This window comes from Athene noctua, chromosome 2 (genome assembly GCF_965140245.1).
Source record: "Athene noctua chromosome 2, bAthNoc1.hap1.1, whole genome shotgun sequence".
NCBI lineage: Eukaryota > Metazoa > Chordata > Aves > Strigiformes > Strigidae > Athene > Athene noctua.
This window is the reverse complement of record NC_134038.1, coordinates 23,860,967-23,888,864: the sequence shown is the minus strand read 5'-3', so window position 1 is coordinate 23,888,864 and position 27,898 is coordinate 23,860,967. Positions and strand designations below refer to the sequence as shown.

General features: G+C 40.6%; 1 protein-coding gene across 1 annotated transcript; it reads right to left on the bottom strand.

Annotated features, from left to right (window-relative positions):
- Positions 1-77: 77 nt before the first annotated feature.
- On the bottom strand, positions 78-27,898 carry YWHAZ (tyrosine 3-monooxygenase/tryptophan 5-monooxygenase activation protein zeta). The gene is made up of 6 exons (XM_074898631.1): positions 27,768-27,898; positions 25,042-25,345; positions 8,820-8,943; positions 4,932-5,095; positions 4,749-4,844; positions 78-1,139 (listed from the first exon to the last, which is right to left on the bottom strand). The coding sequence occupies exons 2-6, from the start codon at positions 25,333-25,335 to the stop codon at positions 1,080-1,082; spliced, it is 738 nt and encodes a 245-aa protein (XP_074754732.1). The 5' UTR covers positions 25,336-25,345; positions 27,768-27,898; the 3' UTR covers positions 78-1,079.

Below are 27,898 nucleotides of genomic sequence, written 5' to 3'. Positions count from 1 at the left end.
ATATTGGATTTGTGTATAATACTGCCATTACTCTAAAAGGTGTAGGTAGACAGATGACATGAAATCTACAAAGGTAGTTGAAAAGTCCATTCATAAAACTTTTATTCCACTTACATCAACTTAATACACATGTTCTGAACAGTTATGCTTGGATTGTTCATGAAAATTTCATAAGACATTAAACAAAGCTAGCCATCATCTCAAGTTATTTCCCTGTTAACTATTTTTACAGCACATGCATGTTAGGCAAGTATCAAAAAAAAAAAAAAAAATCACAAAAGCAAAAAACCTAAAAAAGTTAAATACATGGGTTTTTGTTTTACTGCTGTGCTCGATATACAGTGTCATTATGGATATCAAGCAATTCATTTTTTACTGCATCTTTACTTGTACATTTGTTCTTAGGTTGCTTAAACCATTTAAATACAAATAAAATGTGTAGCAAAAATAATGAAAGCAACAGCAGGTAACTTTACAAATAATGGAATGTGAACCGTTTCTCTGTCCTTCTCTAGAGAAAGTTGACTGGGTTATCAAACTGTCTTAAGGAACACTTCAGCTGCAATCAAAGATGTACACTTGATTGGTATATTCCACAGATTTCACATGTTGACTTGACATGCAATATCTATGGGACATCAGTTTATTCACAGCCATGTGTGCTCCAGCTTGAATATTCATGCTAACTACACCTGTGGCTGCAACTGATCATCCCTTTTTTCCATCATGACAGACCAATATGCAAGCAGTCATTTTTGCTTGACATAGAAAGCTGTTTTAACACTGGCCTTGTGGGAAGCCACAATGTACCAAAAGTACTATGCCAAACATTTAAAACTTGTATAAAAATTTCACAACCCTATATTGGCCACCTCAGATGAAAACAGATAAATTCCCCAAATGTTAACTGGCTCTATTCCCCTAATATTAAACAAAACCACATGGGAAATATAGAAATCCAAATAGAAGTAACATAAACCTGTCAAATCGTAAACAAAAACTATTTGTGGGACAGCATGGATGACAAATGGTCTACTGTGTAAATTTCAGAATGAGGCAGACGGAAGTTGGAAGGCTGGTTAATTCTCCCCTCCTTCTCCTGCTTCAGCTTCATCTCCTTGGGTATCCGATGTCCACAACTGTTTGGAAAAGAGAGTAAAATATGTAAGATATTACCATTTATGACTAATAATTAATAAGGAATTATCAGGAAGAAAGCTTACTACTTAAATAATAATTTTGTAAGAGGTCCTACTAAGCACCATGGGAAAAAAAAAAAGCAGCACACATTAACATATTTATTGGCTATTATAAAATGGAAATCTAGTCCTACGTGACCCAACCCTACACTGCATTTAGTGAGCAAGTTCATGAACAGTCAAAACCAAAGTCTCATATCCACAAGGCTCACTAAAATACGATTACAAGCAGGCAAGAATCAGACCTATAAAACAGATACACGAGACTCTGGAACTAACAATACTTGGTTTCTGTGGATTTGTACCTTCTCCTCAAGTGAGCTTTATGCATCTTTCTGAAGGAAGAGCTTCAGTAAAAGTCTCTCTCCACATCCAACACTATAGTGAATGCTACCTTTTCTTCAGAACAGGCATCTGCAGTATTTTTGGGTTTGTTTTGGGGGGTTTTGGTTGTGTTTTTTTTTTTTCTTTTTTTAAAACCCAAAACACTCACCAAAGTATCTATGCCTTGGTTCTATTTAGTCAGTTGCACCTTCCTTCAGCAACTTTTGGAATATAGAGCTTCCAAACTTGGAGGGCAGACCAAGGAGGGAAGAAAATCAGGCTAAGCATGCAGTATGCATAAAATCTTATTTTCAGCTCCATAAAATTATACTAAGGAGCCATCTATCAAGATTAAGTACCAAATAAGGAAACTAAGAATTAGTTCCAGAGCAACTCCCAGGGCAAAGAAATTATTTTGTGAACCAATATTTTGCCACGCTTGCTGCTTCCAAACTATTACCAGCCCAGTATGATTTGTAATCTCTTGCTTTATGGAGTTACAGCAGCATTAACCGAATCCTTCACGCTCTATAGCATAAGGTGGTAAAACTCAAGAACAACTAATTCTCTCTCTGCCTATAGTGTTACACCACTAAAGTCTCACAAGATGCTTTAAAAAAAAAAAAATCCATCATCAAAAACATTTTACCTTTTCCAGGAGTACAAGACAATAGAGAAACCTGCGCAAGACCAGCAGCCTTGTTCTTGGTCTGAACATAATATACGATATCTATACTTCATGTTCCTTGCTGAAGGCATTAAGCAACAAGTTATTTTACCAGAGACAACAGCATACTAGTCTGTTTCTAGACCCTGCACTACATTCTATATTACATTATTATAATACTACGTTAGTCTCAATTTCAGTGCTATTCTTATAAGAAACAGTAAGAACAGTTTTATCAGAATTTTATCAGAGGCTTCTATCCTAAATCTTCACCTCTAGTATATCTAGAGATATGTACATATACATATCTTTATTCATTAAATAAAAAGGGCTGACTGCTATGAAAGGAGGATTACCAATTGAGACCACAGTTTAATGAATCTGCTTGGGAAAAAACCCTTAGGGGGAAGGGATGCTTTTCTTTTTTTTAATTAAAGAAAACAAAACAATTTCATAACAGAGCAAAGAAGGCATTATCTAGCAATCCCAGTAAAACAGATTTTGACTTGGTATGTTAAACAACCCTCTGAACACTTCTCTACCTTCAGTCCCTGCTGAGAATGAACAGAATCTTCTTCATCCCTACAAGACTCAATGTAAAAAAGAATCAACAACTGAGGAAGCCACTCCTGCACATAACTGATCAACATGCTGAATCACTGTCAAAACCCTACCACACAGATTGTAACAGACTTGCATAACTAGCAAACCAGACTTTTCTTACATTTATGAAATTCATTGCAATCTTTGTCAGTCACACATACATCAACAGTTATTTTCTACCTCAAGAAGCTGTGGAAAAAACATGGAATCGGTGCACTCATACAGGATTATGGTAACCATTTAAGGCAAGACATGTAATCAATAATATGGTATCCTGCATCTGTCTACAGCTTTTAATGGAAACCTCACATCAATTATCAGGCCTACCGCTGTAATTCACACACTATGGTAGCTCAGTCCAACTTTTGCTCTTGTATGAAACAATTTGCTTTGCAACTGCCATGACAAGCTTTACATTATTTTTACTGGGAAGCTAGCAATTAAAGTCAGCTTCTATTCTCTATTTCAATACCACTCATTCAGAGGACAGCTCTTGAGCAATCTCACTCAAGGGGACAGTACACACAGACATGGAGAGCAATGCCAACCCTGTATCTGTCTCCATTACAGGGGTTGAGAAATCTCTTCCATTTGTTTTGTAAGCAACAGCTGGAACAATCTCAAGTAGTTTTTTCAGTAGTGTTAAGTTGCCATTCTAGTAGAAATGGTTCCAAGAAACAGGGAAATAGTGTTGGAAACAAAAGCAGAAAATATGGCAATTGCAATTTTACGCAACTGTACAACTTTACTTCTACTTATGTTAAAAGTCCAGCTGTTTTGTAAAGGTCTCTGATATTCTTCCAGTACTTAAAGGAAAGATGGGGAGGGACTCTTTATCAGGCAGTATAGCGACAGGATGAGGGTCACGGTTTTACACTGAAAGAGACTGAATTTAGATTAGATATTATGAAGAAAAAAATCTTTCCTGTGAGGGTGGCGAGACACTGGCACAGGTTGCCCAGAGCAGCTGTGGCTGCCCCCTCCCTGGCAGTGTTCCAGGCCAGGCTGGACGGGGCTTTGAGCAACCTGGGCTAGTGGAAGGTGTCCCTGCCCATGGCAGGGGGCTGGAACCAGATGATGTTTAAGGTCCCTTCCAACCCAAACCATTCTATGATATCAGACACACAGAATGTGAACAAGGGGCTACATCTGGTTATAAGAGGTGCTTCTTATTTTTTCAGTGTTTGCAGCTCTTCCCACCAATAAGTGGGGAGTGAACTACACCATTAATGACGCTACTGCATATTTGCTTATATTTTGTTTCACTGGCTTTAGATGTTTATCTTTGCCAGTTCTGAAGTTCAAAGTAGGTTAAACACCAACTTTCCCCCCTCCCCCACCCCAAGATGAAGATTTTGATTACTCTGACGGAGCAACACTATCAATCCATAACTTATACCACAGACAGTTATGAGTCCAAGGAAAAAAATGATTAAGACAGTTGTTTTATGACTGCCGTGGAAATAGCCTGGCTAGCACTGACATAACTTCAGCTTTACCAAAATTAAAACTAAACGTAAAACCCCAAACAACAGGTCCTTAAATGACTTGCTAGCTTTGTTTGCAGTTTTCATGTCGGACCTATTCCTTGCACACACAATCACACAGAATAAGCTGTATGAAATTTGATGTAAGTTTTGAAGAGGCAAATATGACTATTCTCAAATGCTGTTTAACAAAAGGTAATAGCTTTGCTAGTCACAGTCCAGACTATGTCACTTAGACGTGCTAAATTCCTTGAATAAAAAAAACAGAAAAATTTGGTCAACTTATCTGTCAGAAAGCTATGTTAATTAGCATGCAGACAAAAAAAGACTAGCTCCGAAACATGATGTACTGTAGACTCATCTGTAAGTGACAGACACAGCTCCACAGTCAAGAATGAACAGGACAACTCTGAGTGCCACAAAAAACAATCTCGTTATCAACAATATGCAAACTTCAGTGATACTCACTGTCAAGTTGTCTCTCAGTAACTGCATTATTAGCGTGCTGTCTTTGTATGACTCTTCACTTAATGTATCAAGTTCAGCAATTGCTTCATCAAAAGCCTAGTGTTATAAAAACAAACAACTCCATTGGCCATGGGACAAAAGGTTATGCAAATTATTTAAATGCCATTCCCCCCATAGACTTACCGTTTTTGCGAGGGAACAGGCTTTCTCCGGGGAATTGAGAATCTCGTAATAGAACACAGAGAAGTTCAGAGCCAGGCCTAATCTGATAGGATGTGTTGGCTGCATCTCCTTTTTACTGATTTCAAAAGCTTCTTGATATGCTTGTTGTGATTGCTCCACTATCCCTTTGGGGAAAAAACAAACACACACAAAAACCACAACAAGTAAGTAATTCACACACTGTATTCTGCCATACAATCAGAACTGTGTTCATGCTTGCATGAACGAAGTGTGTTAAGAGTGAATGACTGCGAATGAGCACTTTATCTAACAAGTCACTATGTTAACATTTTAATAAATTACTTTTCAAAATTATTTTAAAAAAAGAAAGTTGTCATTGATCAAAGGTTTGAATCTCCTCCTGCCACCCTGTGACTACTTGTATTTACAAACGTTTGCAGTTTTGTACCATTTAAGGAACATAAACCCCACTACCTAAATGAAAAGGTACAAAATTGAAGTTTTAGCTACACACAGGTTTAATAGTACAATTTCAATGTCTTTAAACACTGCAAGCATTACAGATCCACATTTTAGTTCCAGGAAACACCAGTGACCTTTGCCTACCATGCTGAACCCTTTCTGTAACAGTCATCTATGAATTTCCACTCAAATTGCTTGGCAACGATAGCGTGGCATACCTCAACTCGTATTAAATACGTATTTTTAAAAGCTTCCAACACAGACCCATTTCCAATACAGATATCAAAAGCATTTTTACCTAAAAGTTCTAGTCCTATAAACTTTGAATTCAGGGAGAAAAATTAACAATCGGGCTCTTTTTTTAGAAATCAATCTTTTGCTATTCACTTAATTGGCTCAATAGTACAAGTTATAAACTTCGCAGAAAAAAACAACTATAATGTGTATACTAAGACTGAAGAAGAAACAGTTTCCATTCTCACTGAACTCACTTGAACTTAGAGCAGACTATGTCTGCACAAGTCAGAGATCATGGCCCAACACAGCCCACAAGCTGGACTATGCCCTTGATGATTGCAGAATGCAAGAGACCCGCTAGACGCTGAGCACAAAGGGACCATTGTTCCTGCACCCTCCAAGGCTGTTAACAGCATCTGAGAAAAAGGTGGGCAGGAAGTCATTCAATTCAGATGCAAAAGGACTCCAATCCTAACATTTCTGGATTAAAAATGCATCCAGTGTGATCTCTGCAAGAGCACCAGTCACATGTATTCAAAAATAAAGAAAGGAATTTCAGGCTAAGGACTCAAAACCAGATCAGTATTTAAGTCAAAAGTACTCAGTCTGAGAATAAGTGAATACCAATATTCAGGATGTCTATGCAATCTCTATTTGTTCACCTTTATGTATTCACAATAACTACATCATATTGCCCTCTCCAACATGGAAGAGGGAGGACACTCACCGCACAATTATTCAACACTTTGTCCTCTCTACACTCATCACTAATAACGGAGTGCTTCAGAAAAATCAGACAAGTGCCATAATACCTTGGAAGTGACCAGAAGTTGGAACATTACAGTTAAGAAGAACCGGGTTTACTGTAAATTAAATTTAGAAACGGTGAGAAGTGTTTTACTCTTCTCACAATGGAAAAGGCTTAGAAAATGGCACTGTTTATGAAAGACAAAACAAGCAGCATAAAAAACAAGTAACTTCAAGGAATGAAGCCGAGCATTTCTTTAATCATTTTTCTTTAACATAAATAACCTTCCAAAACCCCCCATGTTTCTTCTCCTTATTTGAGAAAACATTTGAGCAGTGATATGAGGAACTTAGTGAAAAATCTAATGTATTCTGTTGATTTTTAAATCTATCATCCTGGACAATAAAGTTGCAAGATTTTTAACCTTGAATTCTTTAGAAAGTGTTGTACAGTTCCAAAGTTCAAAGCTAAAATAGTTGGATGGAGGTACCTGCTTGACATTCCTGTCCACTAGACTGCCATAAGAAAACCCCAGTTGATACAATAAACAGTCTGGTTTATGAAGATAAAAATCCAATTCCTAGAGTTGGGAGCTTTATACCATTGCTGTATTTGCTGCAAAAGGCTGAAAATACTATCCAACTAAACAGCCATTATTTCCTAAACAATAATTATCAACTGCTCTTCTTCAAGGTCACAGACAGCACAAGGAAAAGCCTGCGAGATGAAGCACCTGGGGGAGTGTGTGTAAATAATTAAAAAAAAAAAAAAATCTTATGTTTAGGAGTCATAGCAACTAGGAGCTAGATAGGCTTTCAAAAAATTTTCTTCACCTTGAAATCCACTAAAAACTGTTCAGCCAGGAGACTGGGTTAAATAAAAAATGAACTTCAAAATCACTTTAAACAAAGATTTTCAGTCTAATTTTAGAACCTGTAACTTAATTCTCAACAGAAAAAAACCCTTCAGACTAAAAAAATTGTACCTTCTATGCACGTGAATAGAAATTACTAAAAGGAAAATATAATTACACTCTGTACAGTACCAAATCTAAAGTACTGGTTACACATGCAATTCTGCAGTCACCCAGACTGGGTCAGTTGCACGCAGTAAGCATCAGAAATCAAATCAAGCCCCATTATACTAAGTCAGTATCTTTATGCAACTCCCTATTATCTAGCATAGCATACATGGGAAACTGGGCTACCCTACCTACGTAATGTGGATATAACACATATGCCACAAAGCTAAAGCTATGCCCTTGAAATTATTTCAAGTCTGTTTCACTTCTATACCAAACTCAATCTAGTTCCTGTGAAGTCACACAGACATCCTTGTGTATCATACCAGGAGAGATTATTAGTTTAAGAGCAGCACAAGGCCACGGGGGCACTATGTGTTCAACAGCACGGTAAGGACCCTAGCAAGTCCTACAAAAGGGCAGAGTGCTACCGAGTGTCAGCTGCACAGCTTGCCACTAACCCCCAGAGGTCCCAAGTCCATGCATTCAGATTGTGGGCACACTCCCAAGCACCCCGTATTTCTGCAGGCTGAGTGCGGACTAAGCTGAGTCTGCAAGAAAACAGCTCAGGGCCTGCAGAAGTTACCAGACTGAGCTTTGTGCTGAAGTGTGCTGCTCTTCAGGGCATGCTGCCACCAGTCCTAAACTGGCTCCAGGAAACAGCTTAGCACTGTTTGCAATGAGCTGTATCTAAACATAATGTATTGTTCCGAACTGAAGGTGACTCTTCATGGAGTCAGCATGTTGTTAGGGTGTCTCTTCAACTACTGCAGTTAAGCCACCTAATAGATAAGTGCCCTATATTAACTTTTCTAACTAAATTTAGGTGAAGGCAACTTACCTGCAACTATGTCAAGCTGCTTACATGAAGATACAAGAAACTTGAGGAAATAAAAAACATTTGAACATTATACTATCATGGTTATGAAAGAAATTAGTAAAGATTAGTAAGATGTTTTATTAACCCTTTTTTTCTCCAGATGGTTTCTGGTCTCTTTGCTCACTGAACCTATGCACACTTTGTATTCTGTAGACATGCAGGAGAAATAGCAATACTGCAAAAAGCTACAAGACTCTGTTCCCCTACAAAGAGGTAAAAACCCAATATTCAGCCACCGAGGCAGAAGATGTATAAACCTCTACTGCAGTGATAAACCAGATACATGTAAGCCTAAATTGGAGCTGATTTCAAGACTTCGTGAGCAAATATCTGTTCCCTGCTTCAAATGGCAGAGGAACATGGAAACTTTTATAACTCATTTGAAAGCCAACAACCTATGATTTTTCTTCAGAAAACAGGAAGCCTATTACTGAAGGAAATTCACATCCAAATCAAAATTATTCTAAAATTAGTCATGTCACCACCCCACCGAAAGCAATTGAATTTGACAATATTTAGCCACAAGCTGACATACAATACCTTTCTTGTCATCTCCAGCAGCCACCTCAGCCAAGTAACGGTAGTAGTCTCCTTTCATTTTCAAATAGAAAACTTTACTTTCTGCTTGCGAAGCATTAGGGATCAAGAACTTTTCCAACAGAGACTAAAAAAGAAACAAAGAACATAGTGTTTTGAACATACATACTTTTACAGCATGCTGAACCAACAATTCAATTATATTACAATCTATTTCAAAGTCAAGACAGCTTTACTTTCAGCCGATTTTTTTTCACATCCTACATAGCATATTCAGCTAAAACGTGTTCTGGATCACAATTCTAGGTGCAAAAAGGAATGCTGCATGCTGTGACTCAATGGGGAGAAGGCGGCTGTGTTAATTTAGCAGAGGAGTCTTGCATGACCAAAGGAAGGGTTTCTATAAGACATTATACAGTTGCCTGACAAAAATAAGGTAATCCAAAGGGTATGGGCAGAAGATACACACAACACAAGAAAGTCTGCATCCACAGAAGATAATAAAAGGTTTGAAGTATCAGCTGTCAAATCAGAGACCCAAATATCTTACATAAACAGGCAATAAATAAGCCTCATTAACCTAGTTCCCATTAACTGGAACACTGTACTGGCATCGCAAAGTGAGAAACTCCAAGGTGAACCAGGATTCTTGCATTTCCAGACAGCTGACAATGTCACTGTCAGCAATACAGCACTGAAAAGGATCCTCTACTTGACTTTATGTGCTGTCCTAACAAGTGTTTCCTCTATCTTCCAAAGCAAAGGTAGCCGTCTTGAAGTCACTCCACAGAATCCTCCCTGTGGGCTGCCAGTTAAGACAAGGTTTTTCTAGATTATTCTAACTACATATTAAATTAATATAGCAAGTTCCCATCTGAGGCAGTCATGTAATTTAGCAAGAGTTCTATTATGATGAAAAGAAAAAAAGGAAAAAACCTAGCTCCAACACATTTAGTCAAATCAAGATACAAGCTTGTCAAACTTCTTGATACTTAATGTTTGAAGTCAGACTTTGAAAGAAAAGCCAGAAAAAGTACAGAAGTGCTCTTGAATACTCAAAATTAAATTCGAAGCTGTTACATATACTTTGCTAAGGCTATGGTAGCAAACAATTTTTAAGAGATTTTAGTCAGAATTTTTAGGTGTTTTTTTCCCCTGTAAGTTAGGTGACTGACAATTCAGTTTTTCCTCACTGTTTTATTTCCAATGACTCCACAGAAATGGACAATCTAATTCAGTTCCAACCTATGGAATGATGGCTGCTTTACAGCACTGTCCTCTAGATAGCACCCTGCAGAGAATATAGCTTACATGATGTACTCCTGGGAGAGCCATACCTTGAATATGGTAGGCTGTAACCACAGTACTGTGACACAGGCACCCGTGGTACCTGCTCTGCTTAACAGGCCAACTGACATAAAACTACAGAAAACCGTAATTCACAGAAAGAACAAGAAGAGTAAACAAGTTGGGTTGGTCCTTTGGTGTTGTTTGTTGTTGGGGTTTTTTGTTTTGTTTTTTAAATCGAAGTAGTGCTACTTCACTTATATAAATGATTAGTATTTAGTCTGGTAGACTCAAACTTGCATGAAACCCATCAAAATGAAGTAACCTAATACGGCAGCTCTATTTCTATCTCAGCAGATAAGGTAATGAAGAAGTCTGGCTGACAGAAATCAAAGCCAGACAAGGTTCCACTATGCCTATGCTCCAATGAGATAAAAACCTGTTACTGGACTTTATTGGCTTCAACATAATGGAAGGTATTTATTCAATCAGTTTTAGTCTTCAGTATTTTCAGTATTGTGGGGGCTGGTATATAGCTTCATTTTATAACCATGCAGGCAGACATCGAAAAATGCTGTGCGTCCTTGCTCCCATCCGAATGACAGCAGAGACAATCTTTTGGCAACATTGGGAACACTGCACGAGCAAGTTGGTGGCAGCAGTATTTCTATGGAGTCAGTCGAAGGGGCTACCCAGCTGCCTCACAGCAACGGTGCTCTCCTGGAGGGCATACCACTATGTGAGAAGAAGGGTTCAGAGCCGCCTCTGCCCCAGTGTGGCTGGCGCAAAGCAGAAGGCCATAAGGTACATGGTTTCACACGCTTCAGCTCTCTGTAATGACTTACACACTCTGTTCTCACCATTAGAGAGCTTCAGGATTCGCAGCTATGACATTTTTCATGAGTGCCAAGAAACTCCAACTTCAGTGACAACTGAAGGTTACCAGCTACTGAGAATAAGGCTCGTTATTAGTTTTGCTCTGTAGGACTGCAATTAAGTCAGGTGTATCAGTCTGCACCAACCCTTCTGGCACCATGCGGACTTGCCCTCCTTGTACCCTTCATTAACTGGTCAGATCAAGATGTTTTCAGTGATTCTAGAAATACAAATTATTCATCATCTGTACAGAAGGTTGTTTGACTAAATACAGCTCTGCTCACTCCCATACCAGTAACGAAACCTAAACTTCACTTAGGTCACAAATGAGGTAAAGTTCTTTGCAAACATCTAACTGAGTGGGTAAATTGCACCAGCAGACAGAGAAAAGACTATCAATTGAGAAAGTCTTCGTAATCAAATAGATACTAGCAGGGCAATAGCAGCTTGGACAGTGCATAACCTTGTACTGAGAAAATTTTAAACCCATGTTGAATTTAGAAGACTAAAGAATTAAGAATATCCCTTTGAACAGATATTCATAGAATATAGCCTATGCAAAGAGACTCTGACTCCAAGACTGCACTGGTAGCTTGCCCATATCTGGATGAAAGACTCTATTCTGTACAAAGAACACGTAGGACTGGGAGGCCACATATCTTTGTGAGAATTTTATTTATGCCAAATGCTTCATAAACCATAACAACAAAACCTGAAAGTGGATTAACATTTAAAAACTATCATGTGAAATTACTGAAAGGAGATCTCTTCCCTATTATTTAGCTAGTACTAGATATTCAGTTCCTCCTGTTTGTACCAGTCTTTATTTCAGGATATATTCTCTTTTACTGTTATAAGTAAAGACAAAACACTCCTTTAAAGTCAGGCTGAAGATTCAGAGTACACTGATCAATCCTAGAGTGGCTGTGAAAGACCCAATCTGCATGGAGGTGGTGTGGCTACAGAAAGTCATACAGATGAGACCACTAAAACTACCGACCTTTTAGAGTTCAATTACAGAAGAGAACATAAAGTGTTAGGCATAACAAATGGCATAACCCATCTCACACTTTGTTACCTGCTAACACATCTGCTTATGGGGAATACTATTTTTTTTTCCCCATAGCTCTAACTACAAGGCTTCTCTGGAGGATACAATTTTTTCCACAAGGAGGAATATCTTGATACTTAAGTCCTGTTGATGGGTTCCACTTGTCCGAAACAGGAACAAGAACTGTTTCAATAGTACCACCCATATATGCCTATCTTCCCTCTCCTTTATCAGCTGACATGACAATGTTTATCAGTACAGGAGCTGACCAACCTACAGGCTACTGAAGTGCTAACAGCCAGTCCAGGACTGGACCAACAAGCTGATGGGTAATTATCAAGTTAGTTAGGTGATCAGCATTACTGAAACGCATACAACACCCTGACAACTGAAGTCCATACAGCACAGGTATATTATAGCTACATGGTATGTAGCTAAGCCCTCATGCTCATTCATCACATTCCTGCTGTTGTGCAAAATTCCCATCCATTTTTTATGTATGCTAATATGCACTAACTACAACTCCACGGGCAGTTAATTACAGTGCCTGGAAGAAACAGCTTCTTAAACAAAACCAAAACACCACTCTCTGCCCCATGAACCCCACAACTACTCAGACGTAACTGTCAGAACTTTTAATTTGACAGCAAGAATCTAACTGCTGTGAAACCAACCATAGCACTGTAGTCAATTAGGCAGATGCAGCAGCATCTTAGAGCACATTTCAGCCAAAACCTGTAACAGCTTGTACAAGTGCTTCTAATACTTTTCATAGCAAAGTCATACACAGTCTTTCCAGAAAGATCATGGAAAATTATTACTTAAAAAAAATAAAATAATGCATGTACTAAATTTGAATATCAACTCTTACTAATAAGCCGGCTGTTAAAAGATCAGGCTTCAACACTTCACAACTACAATTAACAATTAACAGCTTTCTGGTCCTCTGGACTGGAACAGACAGCACATTTGAACTCAGGAGACGTCAGCTATGCTCACACATACCACAGATAAGAAATCTCATAAATTTGGTACGTTCCCCCATCCTGAGCAAGTACACACTAGACAAAAGTCTTTGTCTCCAAAGATACATAACAGAGGCTGCATGCACACAACTGTATTATTCTACTGGTGAACTTCAATCTTGGCTTATTTTAAACACCAGACTAGAAAGAGATTCACTTCATTCTTACACACATTCTTTTGCTGTCTGTTGACCGTGTCCTGCTCTGGCAACATCAAGCACAACGTGTTTTCAACCCATTTTGATGAAAGCCCTATGGACTCCTTCCTGTGGTTGTGCAAGATGAAGTCTGAAAGGTATGAGTTACCAGGCTCCGTTAGGAGTGTGAAGGAAGCACAACAAGTAGTAATTCCCTGTAACAAAAAAAACCCCAACACCCAACCCTCTACAAAAAGCCTGCCTGCTTCTTACTGCAAGTAGACATGCTTCAGTTTGTCAAGCTGTGGTAAGAACTTCAGTTGAAGACAGGAAGGCAACCCATAAAGACTTGTATAGTCCTTTCCTGACACTCAAAGCCTTAAACTAGCACTCTTTTAGAAGTATTTGCTTACATCTTTGGCAAATGACTTGTGTGGGCCAGAAGACTATTCCCAAATTCATCATAAGAGCATTAAAATCAATGCCTCAGTTTTACCTCGTGTCTTATACTCCTGTGCGTATTTCCCTTTATTAAAGGCTCAGTCTCAGCAAATGTATTGCCTGGGAGCTTTAGATAATTATTAATGCACTTGAGTATTGCATCCACAGCTCTACTTAAAATACTTCCTTCCTGACAAACAGGAGTGTAAGAATAAAATCACCAGGTTCTAGAAAGATAGAGTTGTAAATGAGCAGGTAATATATACTTACAGCACTGAGAACAAGAAGCTTTGTTTTTAAGTACCAAAAATGCTCATACAAACGAACCAAGCTACAGAATGGCAAAATTACAATAAAATACACTGGTAAACTTCAGGTAATTTAAACACTTACCAGTTTTGCTCAAGAGCTTACAAGGCAGGCCTTTTGTTTTCAAGCAGTATCAAAAGCCACCTGATACAACTATGACATTATTTCTAGTTTTGAAGATAAATTACCCGGGAATATTAGCCAATCTTTAATTCACTTGTCACCCACCTGTGGTATATGTTGTCTTGCATAGGGATGAAGACAACATGGAAGAACTCTTTGTTTTATAAATTCATGGAAGACATGAAAGAAACAGCTGCTTCCTTTTTTTTTGAGCTCAGCCTGAAACCTATTTCATACTAACTGACTATAGCCTAATATTTTCATGATGTAAGAAGCATGCCACTATCTTCAAGACAAAACAAGAACACAGGAGGGATTGTATTGGCTGACAGGACACTTCTGTCTACTCATCTACCTGCAACACTGCCACAAAGAGGATGCCATTAGAAAACTACATAAAGAAAATAAGAACATTTCATGCTTCTGTTAATCTCCATCAATGCAAAGGGACTTCCTGAGCTAGATGTGGTTTCTCTGAATATAGTAACTTTCAACAGGCTTCCCGTCCACATTCCACACTTTGTCCAAACTCCCCTTACATCAGCATAACCTTAATACCCACTACACACTATTGAGAAGAATCTGTAGATACCTGACCAGCTGCACATGACAAAGTGTTACTTTTGTCTTATATCTACTTCTTGATTTCATTTAAAAAAACCCCTAAAAGTTTAGCTTACAGAAGCACTGGTGCTCAAGTCTGTATTTCTTTTAGAAGACCACCAAATAACTTCAGATTATTTGAAGAGTTTCAGTACCATTTCCAAACAGGAATCAAAAGCCCCCACTGCACTTTCACACCATCCAGTTAGAGATTTACTTTGTTCTCCACAAAGGAAGTAGGCGAGCAGGGGAGGAAGGAAAGAAAAAGAAGATCTGATGGATATGAAGAGAAGGGACATCCAGCTGAAGCACTGCCATTTAATTGCTTGTTGTAACACAGTCTACTGAATCTTAAGATTCAGCTTTCCAGATGCATCAACATACCAACAGCAACCCTGAGCACATCAAGCTCCTCTTGTGTCCCAATGCCTCTAAGGCAACAACCCCTTACATTGCAGCAGGAGACACAAACCCACCCAGACTACTGTTACAATGTCGACTTGCTGATTTCTGACTATCTGCTTAGCTGAACATGAGTATTTGACAGAATTACACATACAAAGTATCAGGTGTACCTAGGGAGACATTCAAAATAAGTGTTTCCAGCTACACGCTGTGGGAAGAGCTACTTGTACTTGGTTTCAAGTGGAACTCACTAACCAGCCAGCACAGTAACTGTAGCACACTTTTGTTAAGCTGTTCTTTTAGAGACTACTATTTTGATGACAAAGTTATTAAAGTTGGCCACCTATGTAGGACAAGTTCAAGACACCTATCATTCCCATAAAAAACTAGCAAGTGATTTTCCATACACGTGTTTTCTGCCTCAGAAGCAAAGTTAGGAAAGCTACTCAGGCAATAAAAACACCATGAGCAATTAGTTGCACTGTGCAGATTGCACACACACTACAAAAGGTTTAACCAAAACATCTGTGGCCAGCAGAAATTTTATTTACATGGCTATCTGAATTGTTGGAGGAAAATGACAAATATTTGTATTTTTAAGGGGAATATTTTTAGACAATCCCTTCTCAAACCCAGGCTGCTTTTGAGACAGGCTCATTATGCTTCTTCTAATTACATTACTACCCAGTGCCCAGAATCAGGGCTCTGCAACTGCTGCCTCATCGGTGACCTCCAACCCTCCTGGGATAAAACCCAAAAGGACTGTTCTGGTGTCAGCATTCTACACCAGGCAAAAACAAAGCCTTTTGTTTAAAGTTAGCTACAGATTTTTATCTACTCATTTGCTCACTAGAACAGGAACACAATAAAAGCTGTTGAATACTAGTGGCTGCTGTGGCACTGGAGATCTCTCTGGTAAAACATCTGCTGAAAAAAGAAGCAAGCTTGCTGCCTGTTCTCAGTACTAGTTATTCTCTCTTTCCATCAAATTGGCTGCCCACATAGACAGCAGCAGAAGTTTGGAAAAGGTGAGAAGAAAAAGCTGGCTGGAAGAGATGAGGTGAGAAGGATGAGCCTCAGCAGGGAGGGGAATGCAGAATCTGAGACAAAAGACCTTCAGGGGGCAGGGAGGAATTAGATTGCAGAGTTCATGCAACAGTGGGAGATATGACGTGTATAGGGACACCTGGGATTGATAAAGCAGGAAAATGGTATACTTGATTAGCACTTTTGCTGTAGTCAATCTGGTGAAGACCTAGAAAGGGAAAAAAATGGAGGAAATGAGGCCTGAGTAAGAAGAAGGTAACTGAAAAAAGAACTAAAGGACTAATGGAGAAAGGGGAATCCTGTGTAATGAGGAGTGGCAAAAAAAAAAATAGTTTAAATAAAAAAATACTACTAAACTAGTCTAAAAGTGTTTCTTTAGAAAAGAGAACAAAAGCAGTATCACGTATGGGCAGGTGGAGGAAAACATGGAAGAAGTAGGACACCCTGAAAAGTCATCTTCATGATGACATGTATGCTGGAGGATAGAACTAAGTCAGTAAGAAGTAGGTGCATGCACTAAAACGCCTACAGGGTGCTTAGAGGGAAGGTATGGCATGTACAGATGGGCACACCACTGGCCTACATAAAAAGGATGGGAACTGAGGAACAGCATCTCAGTTCACACTTCTACAGCCACAGATGTAGCTCTTCTTGCAGATATACCCTTCCCATCTTAGGCTATCATGCCCCTCAGTAGCTTTGCTTTCCAATTCATATTTATGGCAAGGGAAGCAAATATACTTAATATCAGGATATATTCTTTGAGATTATTCAAAAGACTTAAGTCCTTCATGCCGATCATTACACGTTTTTACCAACGTATGCTTAACAAACACATGACAGTTGAGGAACCAGATCCTGAAGCACAGGCAAAATGCCCCTCCAGTTTAGTAACCAACTCTGAGAAAACTCATACCAAAGGCAGAAGCCAACAAGACACTTAATAGAAAAATAATTAGGGTTAAAATATTTAATTTGTTGAGGTATTGTGATAGACATTAATATGCAAAACAAGTCTCTGCTGAGGGTCATGGCCAATACACAATTTTTACCTGGCTTAGGTTTTTGTTTGCATCATCTCATTAATTTATTTCTTGAATATTGGGGACTTGCAAAAAAAAGAAAGGTGCCAAAAGCATTGATCATTATTCTTTGAAGAAGAAAAACATCTTTGAGAAACTTGAGATAATACAAAATTGAAATCAATTGAGTTGGATGAGAATTTCTGCTAGACAAGTAGGTCTAAGCGATAGCTGTTGTGGCTGTACTCCAAATCAGAACACGTTCTAGCTGTCTTAAGGCTCTGCAGTTTGGTCTCTGAAGATATGCTACTAAAAAACCCCATAAACATGATGTAACACTTTTTATCCTTGATAAGAAACAGAAGTATGGACCATTTATCTTAGCAGCTTGCACTCTGAGATCTGAAACCTCCTGACGTAGACAATGTATCTATTAGTTCATTATAGCATACAATGTTAATAAAAGCATTTTATTAGCAAAAATACCATTTTAGTGATGTAAGCCTACTCTACACTAGAATGCGATCAGTTAGAGATCAGATTCCCATTCTTAAATATTTTGTTACCTGCATTGTCACAACATCCAGAAAACCATCCCACCAACCCACAACTGCTTTCCTACCTCATGACTTGCATTAAATCTAATTTTAAAAATGAAGAATTTGCTGTTCATCTCAGCTGCAGCATGAGTTATTATTGCTTCTCATTAGAAGAGGCATTGTCAACCTTCTGTCAGATTTCAAGAAAAATAAGCAACTACACAAGAGCTGAAATTCAGTAAAAAACAAGTTTAAGAAATAATCAACAATGTTAACGCTCTTCAGTCAACTTCGACAGCACAAGCTTTCTCAGTCTATTTCAAAATGGTAGTTGTCTACTGCCTGAATGGACAACCACTTCAGGTTCAGAGCCAGGAGCTGCTGTGTCTGCCTACAGCAAAGAACATGTAAAGCGTTTGAGAACCTGTTTCAGAAACACATAGTTCTGTCAATTACATGGTAACCAGACAGAAGTTTCCAGATAGAATCAGAGATAGTGTGGCATCTGTTTATACAGATGAACTGAGATAATGCACTAATTCTGATCATATTCTAAATTTTATATTTCTACCACTTACGTTTTTCACAGGTACAGTAAAAGCTGGTACCTTAACAATGCAGTGTTTCTACTCTTAGACTTCTAAGTAACCAATCAGTGAAACAAACACACTTAGCAGCCTCACAAAATTAGAAGTACACATAGTGAAGTTCTTGCTTCAACAGCACGGAAGGAAGAGGAGAGTATCTGTCACAGGTGACTAAACTGATCAACTTTATTTTGCTGCTTAGAACTGCCTATCAGCAGTAGGTGGATAAAAGTACATGCACACTGAAGGTTGCTGTCAAAAAGCAAAATTACCTGGATGCTTTTTAACAGTATAAGCACTACATACTTTTTTAAAAAAACAAAGCCAGTTACTAGACATCAACACCAAGTGAAATTAATAGAGCAGACTATTGGTTATAGCAAAGATTTGTTCTATTTCCAATAAATATAAGAGGATATAAATATGTGTATACATTTATATACACACACATGTGCATGCATAGCTAATCTAAGTATCAGAGGTAACTGCATATTTAAATATTATTTTTGCATTTATGCAGAGCACCTTAGCTGACTTTATGATAAATGGGTGCATTAAATACACATTATCAACATTATGGATGCACCTGTTGCTGTGTAAGTACAAGCTTATGCAGCCCAACCACCAGTAAATTACTTATATATGCTGGAATCTAAAATCCTCTCAAACATGAGCATAAGTTTCATGTCTTTATAAACAATTATACAAACAATGTAGAATAAATAAAAACCAACACAAGTTCTCATATTTGAGCTGATCCACGATGTTTTAATTCTCCACGATTCAACAGTTTTATTAAAAAAAATAAAGATAATTTGCTTACAAAAATTAAAGGCAATTGCTCTAGTATAGGCAGTGCTTTCACTGCAGGGAAAAAAAAAATTAAAAAACAAAGTAAAAACCCAATATAAAAAAAAAACCCTGAAGGGGTGTAGCTACAACCAGTGAAGTGATTATAAGATTAACAAAGTGAAATCATGAGGTTGATGCAAATTGCCTCAGCCTCCTACCTTCAATAAATGTGAGCAATTATACTAGCCAAACCCTAACTGAAAAAGCTAGACTTGGAGAGTTAATCAAAACCTTAAATTATAACCATCCTGGGAAGTTAGCAAACCCTGACTACATTTTGCTCTGCAATATATAAAAGTTCATCCAGAGAAGCATTAGTGAACCAGAGGTACTTGCAGATTTCCACATATACCACTAGCACATTACCAATTACCATCTTTTAATACAAATTTTAACCACTCGAGATGACATTTTGAGTTCTATGTCCAGGTTTGGTCTCCACAGTATGAGACATGGATATACTGAAGTGAGTCCAGTGTAGGCCACCAGCATGATTATGGTGCTGGAGCACATGATGTACAAGGCAAGGCTGAGAGAGCTGGGTTTCTTCAGCCTGAAGAAGAGAAGACCAGCAGATCTTACTGCCGAGTACAGCTGCCAAGAGAAGATGGAGCCAGACTCTTCCTGGAGGTCTACAGTGAAATGACCAGAGGCAGCAGACAAGTTGGAATATGAGAAGTTCTGATTACATGCAAGGATTTTGTTTTGTTTTCTTTTAACCATAAGTATGACCAAATATTATGACAGGCTGTCCGGAGAGGTTGTGGAATCTCCATCCTTGAAGGTATTAAAAATTTAACTGGCAAGGCCTTGAACAGTGTGATCTAACTGGATCTGTTCTGAGTAGAATTGAACTAAGTGACCTCCCTTCCAACCTATTCAATCAAAACAGCTTAAAATAATGACTAAGTTTTTCAAAACAAAGATTTAAGGAACCTAACACCTAGATTTCTGTAAATTAACTACCCCCCTTTTGCAATTGACATGCTGCAAATAGAAGCTTCTACAAACACCTCCCCTTCTTTTCCAACAGCATCAAATAAAGGACACAGATCTCAAACAGAAACAAAGTGCTGTCAAAAATAAAAAAATCTGGGAAGCCTGAAGGAATCACAGAACTAAAGGTAAGCAATTTTCAGTGAGAGCACTGAATTTTGTTAGTATCAAGTATCTTCATAGCATAGGTCACACGATATTATCAGCCATCCAAGCTCATAAGCAATCACCTGCTTGCTAGCACCACTCTATAGGTTAGCTGTGCTCTTTGACCATCAGGAAGACACATTGAGCATACAACGGTTAACTTGTTCTAAAAAAAAAAAAAAAAGAAAAAAAAGAAAAGTGCATATCAAAAAGCATATGGCTTCCTAGAGAGAGGACTAAATTTCCTAATCCTGTCATCAAGAATTAGTGCATAAACAGGTTTTATGGAACATAGTAACCTATTAAGATGTTTGCAGGCAACTAGAAAATAGCCACATGGTAATTTGAGAATGACGGCAATAGGCATTAATTCTGTGGTATGTTCTTTAAAAAGCCATTTAGATGCATTCTGAACAGAATTACACTCCCTTCCCCCCAGTGAACTGCAGCCCCATGACAGATTACTAAACCTTCTACTCTCCCTGCAAAACAACATACACATGACAGAATCACAAACCTAAAGTCACTTAGTCGAGATTTAACTGCACTTTCTCTTCTCACAACAATTACCACTTCTAAAAAGTGAAGCATCCATAACAAGTGCAAAGAAGTCTAAATAGTATGAACACACAAGTAGTACCATTTTATACTTCCGAGCATGAAGTTAGGAAGAAATAATGTGGGAAAGAAAGCAAACAATTCATCTTACTGAGATAGTCCTGAACAGGGCCATTAACCTGCAGCTTTTCTGGCAGGGGGGGAGCAGGGAAAAAGCAATGTGTAGCACCTACGTGTAACAGTAACTCCAGAATGCCCAAGGGCTGCCAAGGCTTCAGGAAGCTCTCTAGACCTTCAGGGGAACAATCAAAACGAAAAAGAAACAGTGAAACAGAGCACTTGGGCACTGCAAGCAAAGAGATCTACTTAAGGTATGACTGTGGGGGAGCTTGGGGGAGGAGGAGACAACACCCAGAAGACTGGACATGGGGGAAGAACATGGGAACCTCCTCACTGGAGGGCATGCAGGGAACTACTGATGGACGTGTCAGCCTAGGGAAGAGAGTGGAACTGTCTAGAATTACACTCATACCAAAGTGGAGATAGTCAGTTGTGTTTTAAACGATCAGTTTACATTTAGCTCGTATCAGAGACTGCCTGAAAGCTACTAGTGGTTCAGAGCTCCTGAGAACTTCCAACATGTAAGCAGTATCAGATGTTAGCTATTCAGATCTCTCCATACATTCTTCTCTGTACTTCAGAATAATCCTCATTAGCTGAAAAATTCATCATACTACAGATTTAATTTGAACCACTTCAGTTACAGCTCTGTTTCCCATCAACTGCAAAAAGCATTTTGAAGGAAATCCACACCTGCTATATTAATAACAATTTTTATTATGGAAATGACAAATAAAAGATCATTATACTGGTATTTTAGAGAGACCCTCCCTTCTACTACAGAAAGTGAAACAGAATGTGAAGCACACACTTAGCTAACACGAGGAAAAATACTTAACAAAAAGCTTAATTTCCGGTATCAATACAAAATTTCTGAGTCTGGAAATTTTCTACAATACTCAAGTACATTTAAGATGTTCGAGTATGGCAATGTACTTCCTTCCCCACACACACTGTATTATTCTTTAAGAATTTGGAAATTCAGTCTTTAATGTTACAGTGCATGGAACTTGTACTATGCACAACGTGTCACAATTATTTGCAGTTTATCAGCACTACCAGGCCAACTCCAAATTAAGAGTCGGTTATGCTATACTTGAATATACTCCAGTGGATATCTGACAGAACTGGTGTTGTACCAAGAGATTTTAGGTGTCTTCTTTGTACAGCAGCACTCTGAGGCTGCAGCAAACAAGAGGATGAGTTCAGCTGTTTGTAGAGCTGTAGAGGTACTCCAGGGCGGGTTCAAGTGAGGGAAGATCTAGGAAGTGGCAAGAATGCAGATGCTGGCTTTTCCTGCTTCAAGGCCAGTGTAAAGAAGAAAAATAAATGGTCAGACCTAACCCACATAACCACTGAAGTTTTTAATCACTGAGGCTAATTGTTATGAAACAAGGAAAAAAAGAGTCCAGGATTAATTGCTCTTATTCATTCTAAGTTAGTGGAAGAGCTGGGAAAAGAACCCAGGCACAGTTTAGTATACTCTGTGTCTACTGACTTGGAGGAGCTATTTCTTCCAATCCAACAGTAATCTGATTCCAACAAAGGGGGGAAGAGAGTGCGAAGCTGCAGAGGAGCCAGCTTTGGCCACATACTGCTAGTCACACACACATTCTCTTAATTGGTTTCCACCCTTCAACACTGAAGTTAGCACACCAGTCACTTCCACACTCGCTGTGACATAACACCCCAGGGTATTAAATATTACTTAAGAGCCTAGCAGGCAACTGAAGACACAACAACTCAAACAGATTCACAGTCTTAATAAATGATAGAAAAGTTTCCAAGCTGCTTTTGTACTGTAATTGATAAGGCTCGTGACTGAAAGCTTTGAAAGTTTGTTAACACTTCAGGTCTTATTAATGGCACACTTTACACCACGCAAGACTTGGTAAGCCTTGTTTTTCACTTCTGTGAACAGTTATAGACTAGATTATGCAGTACAAAAATTACACAGGATCTTCTGAAGAAAAGCCCCTAGTTCTACCTTTGGATGTAGTATTATTGTGCAGACTGCTGTTCACAAAAAACAATTAAATATGTCACCACAATTCTTTTTTCTCTGTTAAAGCAAAATGGATGTCAAATAAAGCAACAGTCAGTCATGTTTCTGAGTAAGAAGGTATGTCAACAGGATATTCCAATGAAGAAAACAATATGTTTCTGAATATGAATGTAATTCTTCAATGCAATTAGCAATGTCAAAGGTAGTGCATGACATCTGAGAGCATTTTTTGTTTTAATCAAGGGATAGGGTTTAAAAGTTTTCAACTCTTTTTAAACCTAAGTCTAAAAAAGGAGTTTTATTACTGCTAATCACTGCCTAAGGCATTGTTTCTTCTGGACAGTAATTTTCCCTTAATCTATTAAGAAAAACTGGACTGGCAACACTGAACATTAGTCAGACATTAGCTTCCTGAAAGTAGTAACATGTCAAAGAACAGTTACTTCTTTGAATATTGTATGTATCTTTCATTAACACAATGGGAAATTCAAGTCCATTTTGAGATTTGGAAGATATAACAAGATTCCCCACCCGTGTTCCCCCTCCTCCCAGATACTTTAGCCACTGGAAAGCTGAGGTTTTGGTTTAGATTTTATATTTAGCATGCACAATAAAAAGCTAGTTTTACCTCAGTCTAGTTTCCGTTATCAGAAAAAAATGTAATTGCAAACACTAAGTTCTTCTAAAAGGGGGTTTCTAAGCCCAGTGACTTAAATGATTTCCCAGAAGTAGTTTACAGAAGAATTTCACATCACTCTGAAATGAAAGCATTCACCCCCGAGGACCTTCCCATTAATAAAATAATTAGTTTAAAAAAGAAACAATAAGAAATTAGATCACCAGATTTGGATCCTTATTTCCCTGGTTTAAATACAGGAGCCACCACTTAAACACAACAAGAACTGGTAAATCAGTTTTTTCCTATGTGTAAGCTTGGCATTTCTGTTTTCATAGTGGAAGGTTAAGAGTTATCCTTAGACAAGATAAAACATACGAAACTGGGTGTGTTACAATAACCATGGAAGCCAGCCTAAACTGGAAGCCAAGACTTAGAGTTATCCGTGCCGACTCTTACGCACCCTTGGAGAACCAGTCTTCTAGAAGCCATCACCACCCATGTCATTTAGTTATCTTACACAGCAAGCACAATTTATGCTATACATTGATCTTAATTTTCGTTTGACATCAGATCTTCAAGCACATACTCAGCTATTTAACACTTCCCTCATGTCACATGTCATTCTGTCACCTCCAGGTACGTGATCCCTGTCACATATGGGATGACACACCAGCAGGGTCCACAGTACAGGGGACAATTCTACTGCTGACAGTAACATCTGCCTCACAAGCGGTCACAGGACTGGACATTCGTTAATCGCGTGCTCGCTGAAGCACCACAGGCATCTGCAGTTGAAAAAAACCTGACAATCTGGAATAAGCATTTGAAAGTGGCTCGGATTTTGTAAACCAGTCTCCCACCAAAAATATAGGGTTATTTGCTGGGTACATGCACATTTTAACATAACTACAAGCCACAGAAAATGCCTAACTTGAACACTCTTTTAGTTTGCTACTAAAAATTTTAAGTTTAAGAGGGTATCACAGCATTTCTATTGCCTCTTCCTGCAGACAATTTTCTGCATGGCTGAGTCATAACTAACATTACATCATCTTACCCAGGGAGGGGCACAATTTCCGTAGAGTAAGAACTACCTCTTACAACTAGAGCAGCACACTGAAGTTGCAGAAATCAAAGTGATCTAGGATACAAAGTGATCTGACAGAGAAGGGTGGAAGGGAAGACCCAAACTTGTATCCAGTTTCAAAGATACGTTGATTTTTCACAACTATTACTTTACATACCATAATGTTTCAACACATATCCAAATTCATTAGCATTCATAACTATGATGATTTGTATATAAATAATCAATACATTAGAGAGAAAGAAAAGTCATTTTTAAAACCCTGTCCTTCAGAAATAGCATAGGAGACCACAGCTCTACTGACAGACTATAAGTAGTCCCAGAGGGCCCAGCACCATTTACCCTGCAACTCTAAGTAAAAATGGATCAACAGTTTCATTATTTCTCACCAGCACATCATTGCAGATGTCTCTTAGCTCAGTCTCAATTTTCTCTCTGTATTCTCGAGCCATCTGCTGCTTTTTCTCAGCGCCTTCCGTCTTTTGTTCAATACTTGAGACGACTCTCCAAGATGACCTACGGGCTCCTACAACATTTTTATAGGCAACAGAGAGAAGATTCCTCTCTTCATTGGACAACTCGGCTCCTTGCTCAGTCACAGACTTCATACAACTTGCCATGTCATCATATCTTTCAGCCTGCTCAGCCAGTTTGGCCTTCTGCACCAGCTCATTTTTATCCATGCTGATATTTCTAAAGAGGAAAAATAGTGAGGCATTATTCAGACATTGATCAAGGACAAATGTGTTTTACTTTCATATGCAGAACAACCATTCTCTAAGTAGTTTGGAACTGTAAGAGGTACAGCTGAAATCCAGAACACAAGGCATACAAGCACTCAATGCTCAAACACATGGATACATGGATTGAGGAGTTTAAGTCATTGCTTCCTCCTGAAAAACTGTTAACTTGAATGTTATTATTTTAATAAATGCAAATAAAAGCATCCAAAGCAAATCACTGTCTTACGCACATAAATGATCCTAGTTCTTTGCCATCACTCTCTCCTAAGACCATGTTCAAGCTGCAGCATCAACTGTATCCAATTATCAAGATAAAAAAATTGACAAAGAAAACATCCAATAGAAGTTTTTCACAGGAGACTGAATAAAGGCTAGACAAACAGTACCAGGCAACTCTCTGCCTTAACAGAATCTTACAGTTACATGCAGAAAGACTTAGCATAGTGATCTGCAGATCAAATCCCACACCGGGAATGAATGCACCAAATATCTAAATTTCAAGGTGTACACCCTTCAACAATGTTAACTTCCTTTCCCAAAATGGAATACAGCAGACGTTCTGAGCCAAGGTACTGCTGCTCAGCCTGAGAGGCCATGCTTTCAGAGACAAAAGGAACTAATATTTTTTAAATAGCAAAAATTTCAACATCAGTGTTTGAGATAGCATGACCTGGCTGACATGCTTCATAACGCACATCTTATCAACACTTTAAAAAAATAAAATCAAGCTCTGCTTAACAGCAGTATTGGGTTTGGTTGGTTGGGTTTTTTTGTAAAGCAGGAAAGATTACTCCTCACTCACCCCACATGCTTTTACGTACCCCGACCTGATCATTCTGAGGCCTTGGCAATGTGCTTTGGGATACAGAACCCTCTAAAGTTTGACTAGATTATTTCAATTTTGGTCATGCATGCGTTATATATTTCTGTATGTTCCATACACGACAGTCCAGCATCTTAATCTTTAACCATTAACCTTTTTGTCATTTTGCATGAAGCTACCACAAAAAATAGCAGCACTATCTTCCATTTCGGGATAAATTAAGCACGTTTTAACATTCCAGGCATCTGAAAGGGAAAGTTTTAGTAGCTCCTACCCCCAGCACCGGAGAACAAACTCAGCAGCTGTTCTGCAGCGTTTGCAAACGTGCGTTGGGAACGGGACCGCCCGGTGAACAGCGGGGTTAAGGAGCCATTTTAAAGCACGGTTTTGGCTACGGTCATGTATCACCCGGCGCGATCAGGACGAGCGTGGTTAAAACGCCAGCTGCAGGGCCTGTCCGGCGGGCCGCGGGCTGCTGCGGCACCCTCCTCCCCGGGCGGCCAGGCCAGGCCGCCCGCCGTTCCCGGCGGCCGAGGGCGACCGCCCGCAGGCGCGGCGAGGGCTGGGCGCTGCCCGCGAGGTGACAGCGGAAAATGGAGCGGGCGCCGCGGCCCCCCGGGGCGAGGAGGCGCGCTCCGGGCCGCCCCTCCCGCCGCCCCTCCCCGCGCTGCGGCCGCAGCATCCGCCCGCCGCGGGGACACCGAGCGCCTCGCCGGCCGCCTTTGTCATGGCGGATCGGCGCCGGAGCCCAGCCCACTTCAGCGCGCGTTACTGCCGCTCACCTCCGCCCAGCGCCGGGGGCGGCGGCGGGGGACGATGCCGCGTACCCGCCCCGGCAGCGGCCGGATGAGGGGAAGCCCGCGGGCCCAGTCCCGGAGGGGAGGGGGGGGAAGACAGGGAGCGGCGGCGGAGGAGCCCCCTCCTGTCCCGGGGGAGCCGCCGCTGCCGCCCGGACCCCCCGGCCGGGGCGGAGGGGGGCGGGGGGGAAGGATGGGTGGAGGCGGGGGGGGGGGGGGGGGGGGCTGGGCGGAGGGGAGAGAAGCGAGCCCGACCGAGGGGCGGCCGCTGCGGCTCTTCCGCGCCCGGGCAGCGCTCCCGGCGGGAGACCACACCCAGCAGCGGCCGCCCGCGCCCCGGCCCCCCGCCCCTCGCCCGGCGGAGGCAGGCGCCCCCCCCGCCCGCCCCACGCGCCCACGGCCCCCGGGTCGTCCCCGCCCGGCCGCCGAGCCACGGGCGGGGCCCTCACCTGCCGCCCCCTCCCCCGCCCCGCCGCCCCCGGCGGCTCTTCCCCTCCCCCCTCCCTCCTCGCCGGCGGGGAGGGGCAGCCGCGGCCTCACCTGCGCGGCCCCCGCCGCCCCCCGCAGCGGCCCCCACGGGCAGGCTGCTCCCGCCGGCGAGGCCGGAGGAGGTGGGGGGTAGGGAGGGCTCGGCGCTGCCCCGCCGGCCGCCTCGCTCGGCCCCCCCACCCCCCTGGGGGCGGGGGGCAGGGTCCCGGGGCGGCCGCCCGGCGCGGCGGCCGGAGGCGGGGCGGCGCGGCGGGCCCCGTTACCTGTGCGCGGCGGCGGGAGCGCGGCGGCGGGTGTCTCGGGGCGGGCGGCCGGCGCGGACTGTGCCTGTCTCGCGGCTCGCTGCGCTGCAGCCTCTCTCCCAGCGCCACACACGGCGTCTCCGCCAATCACC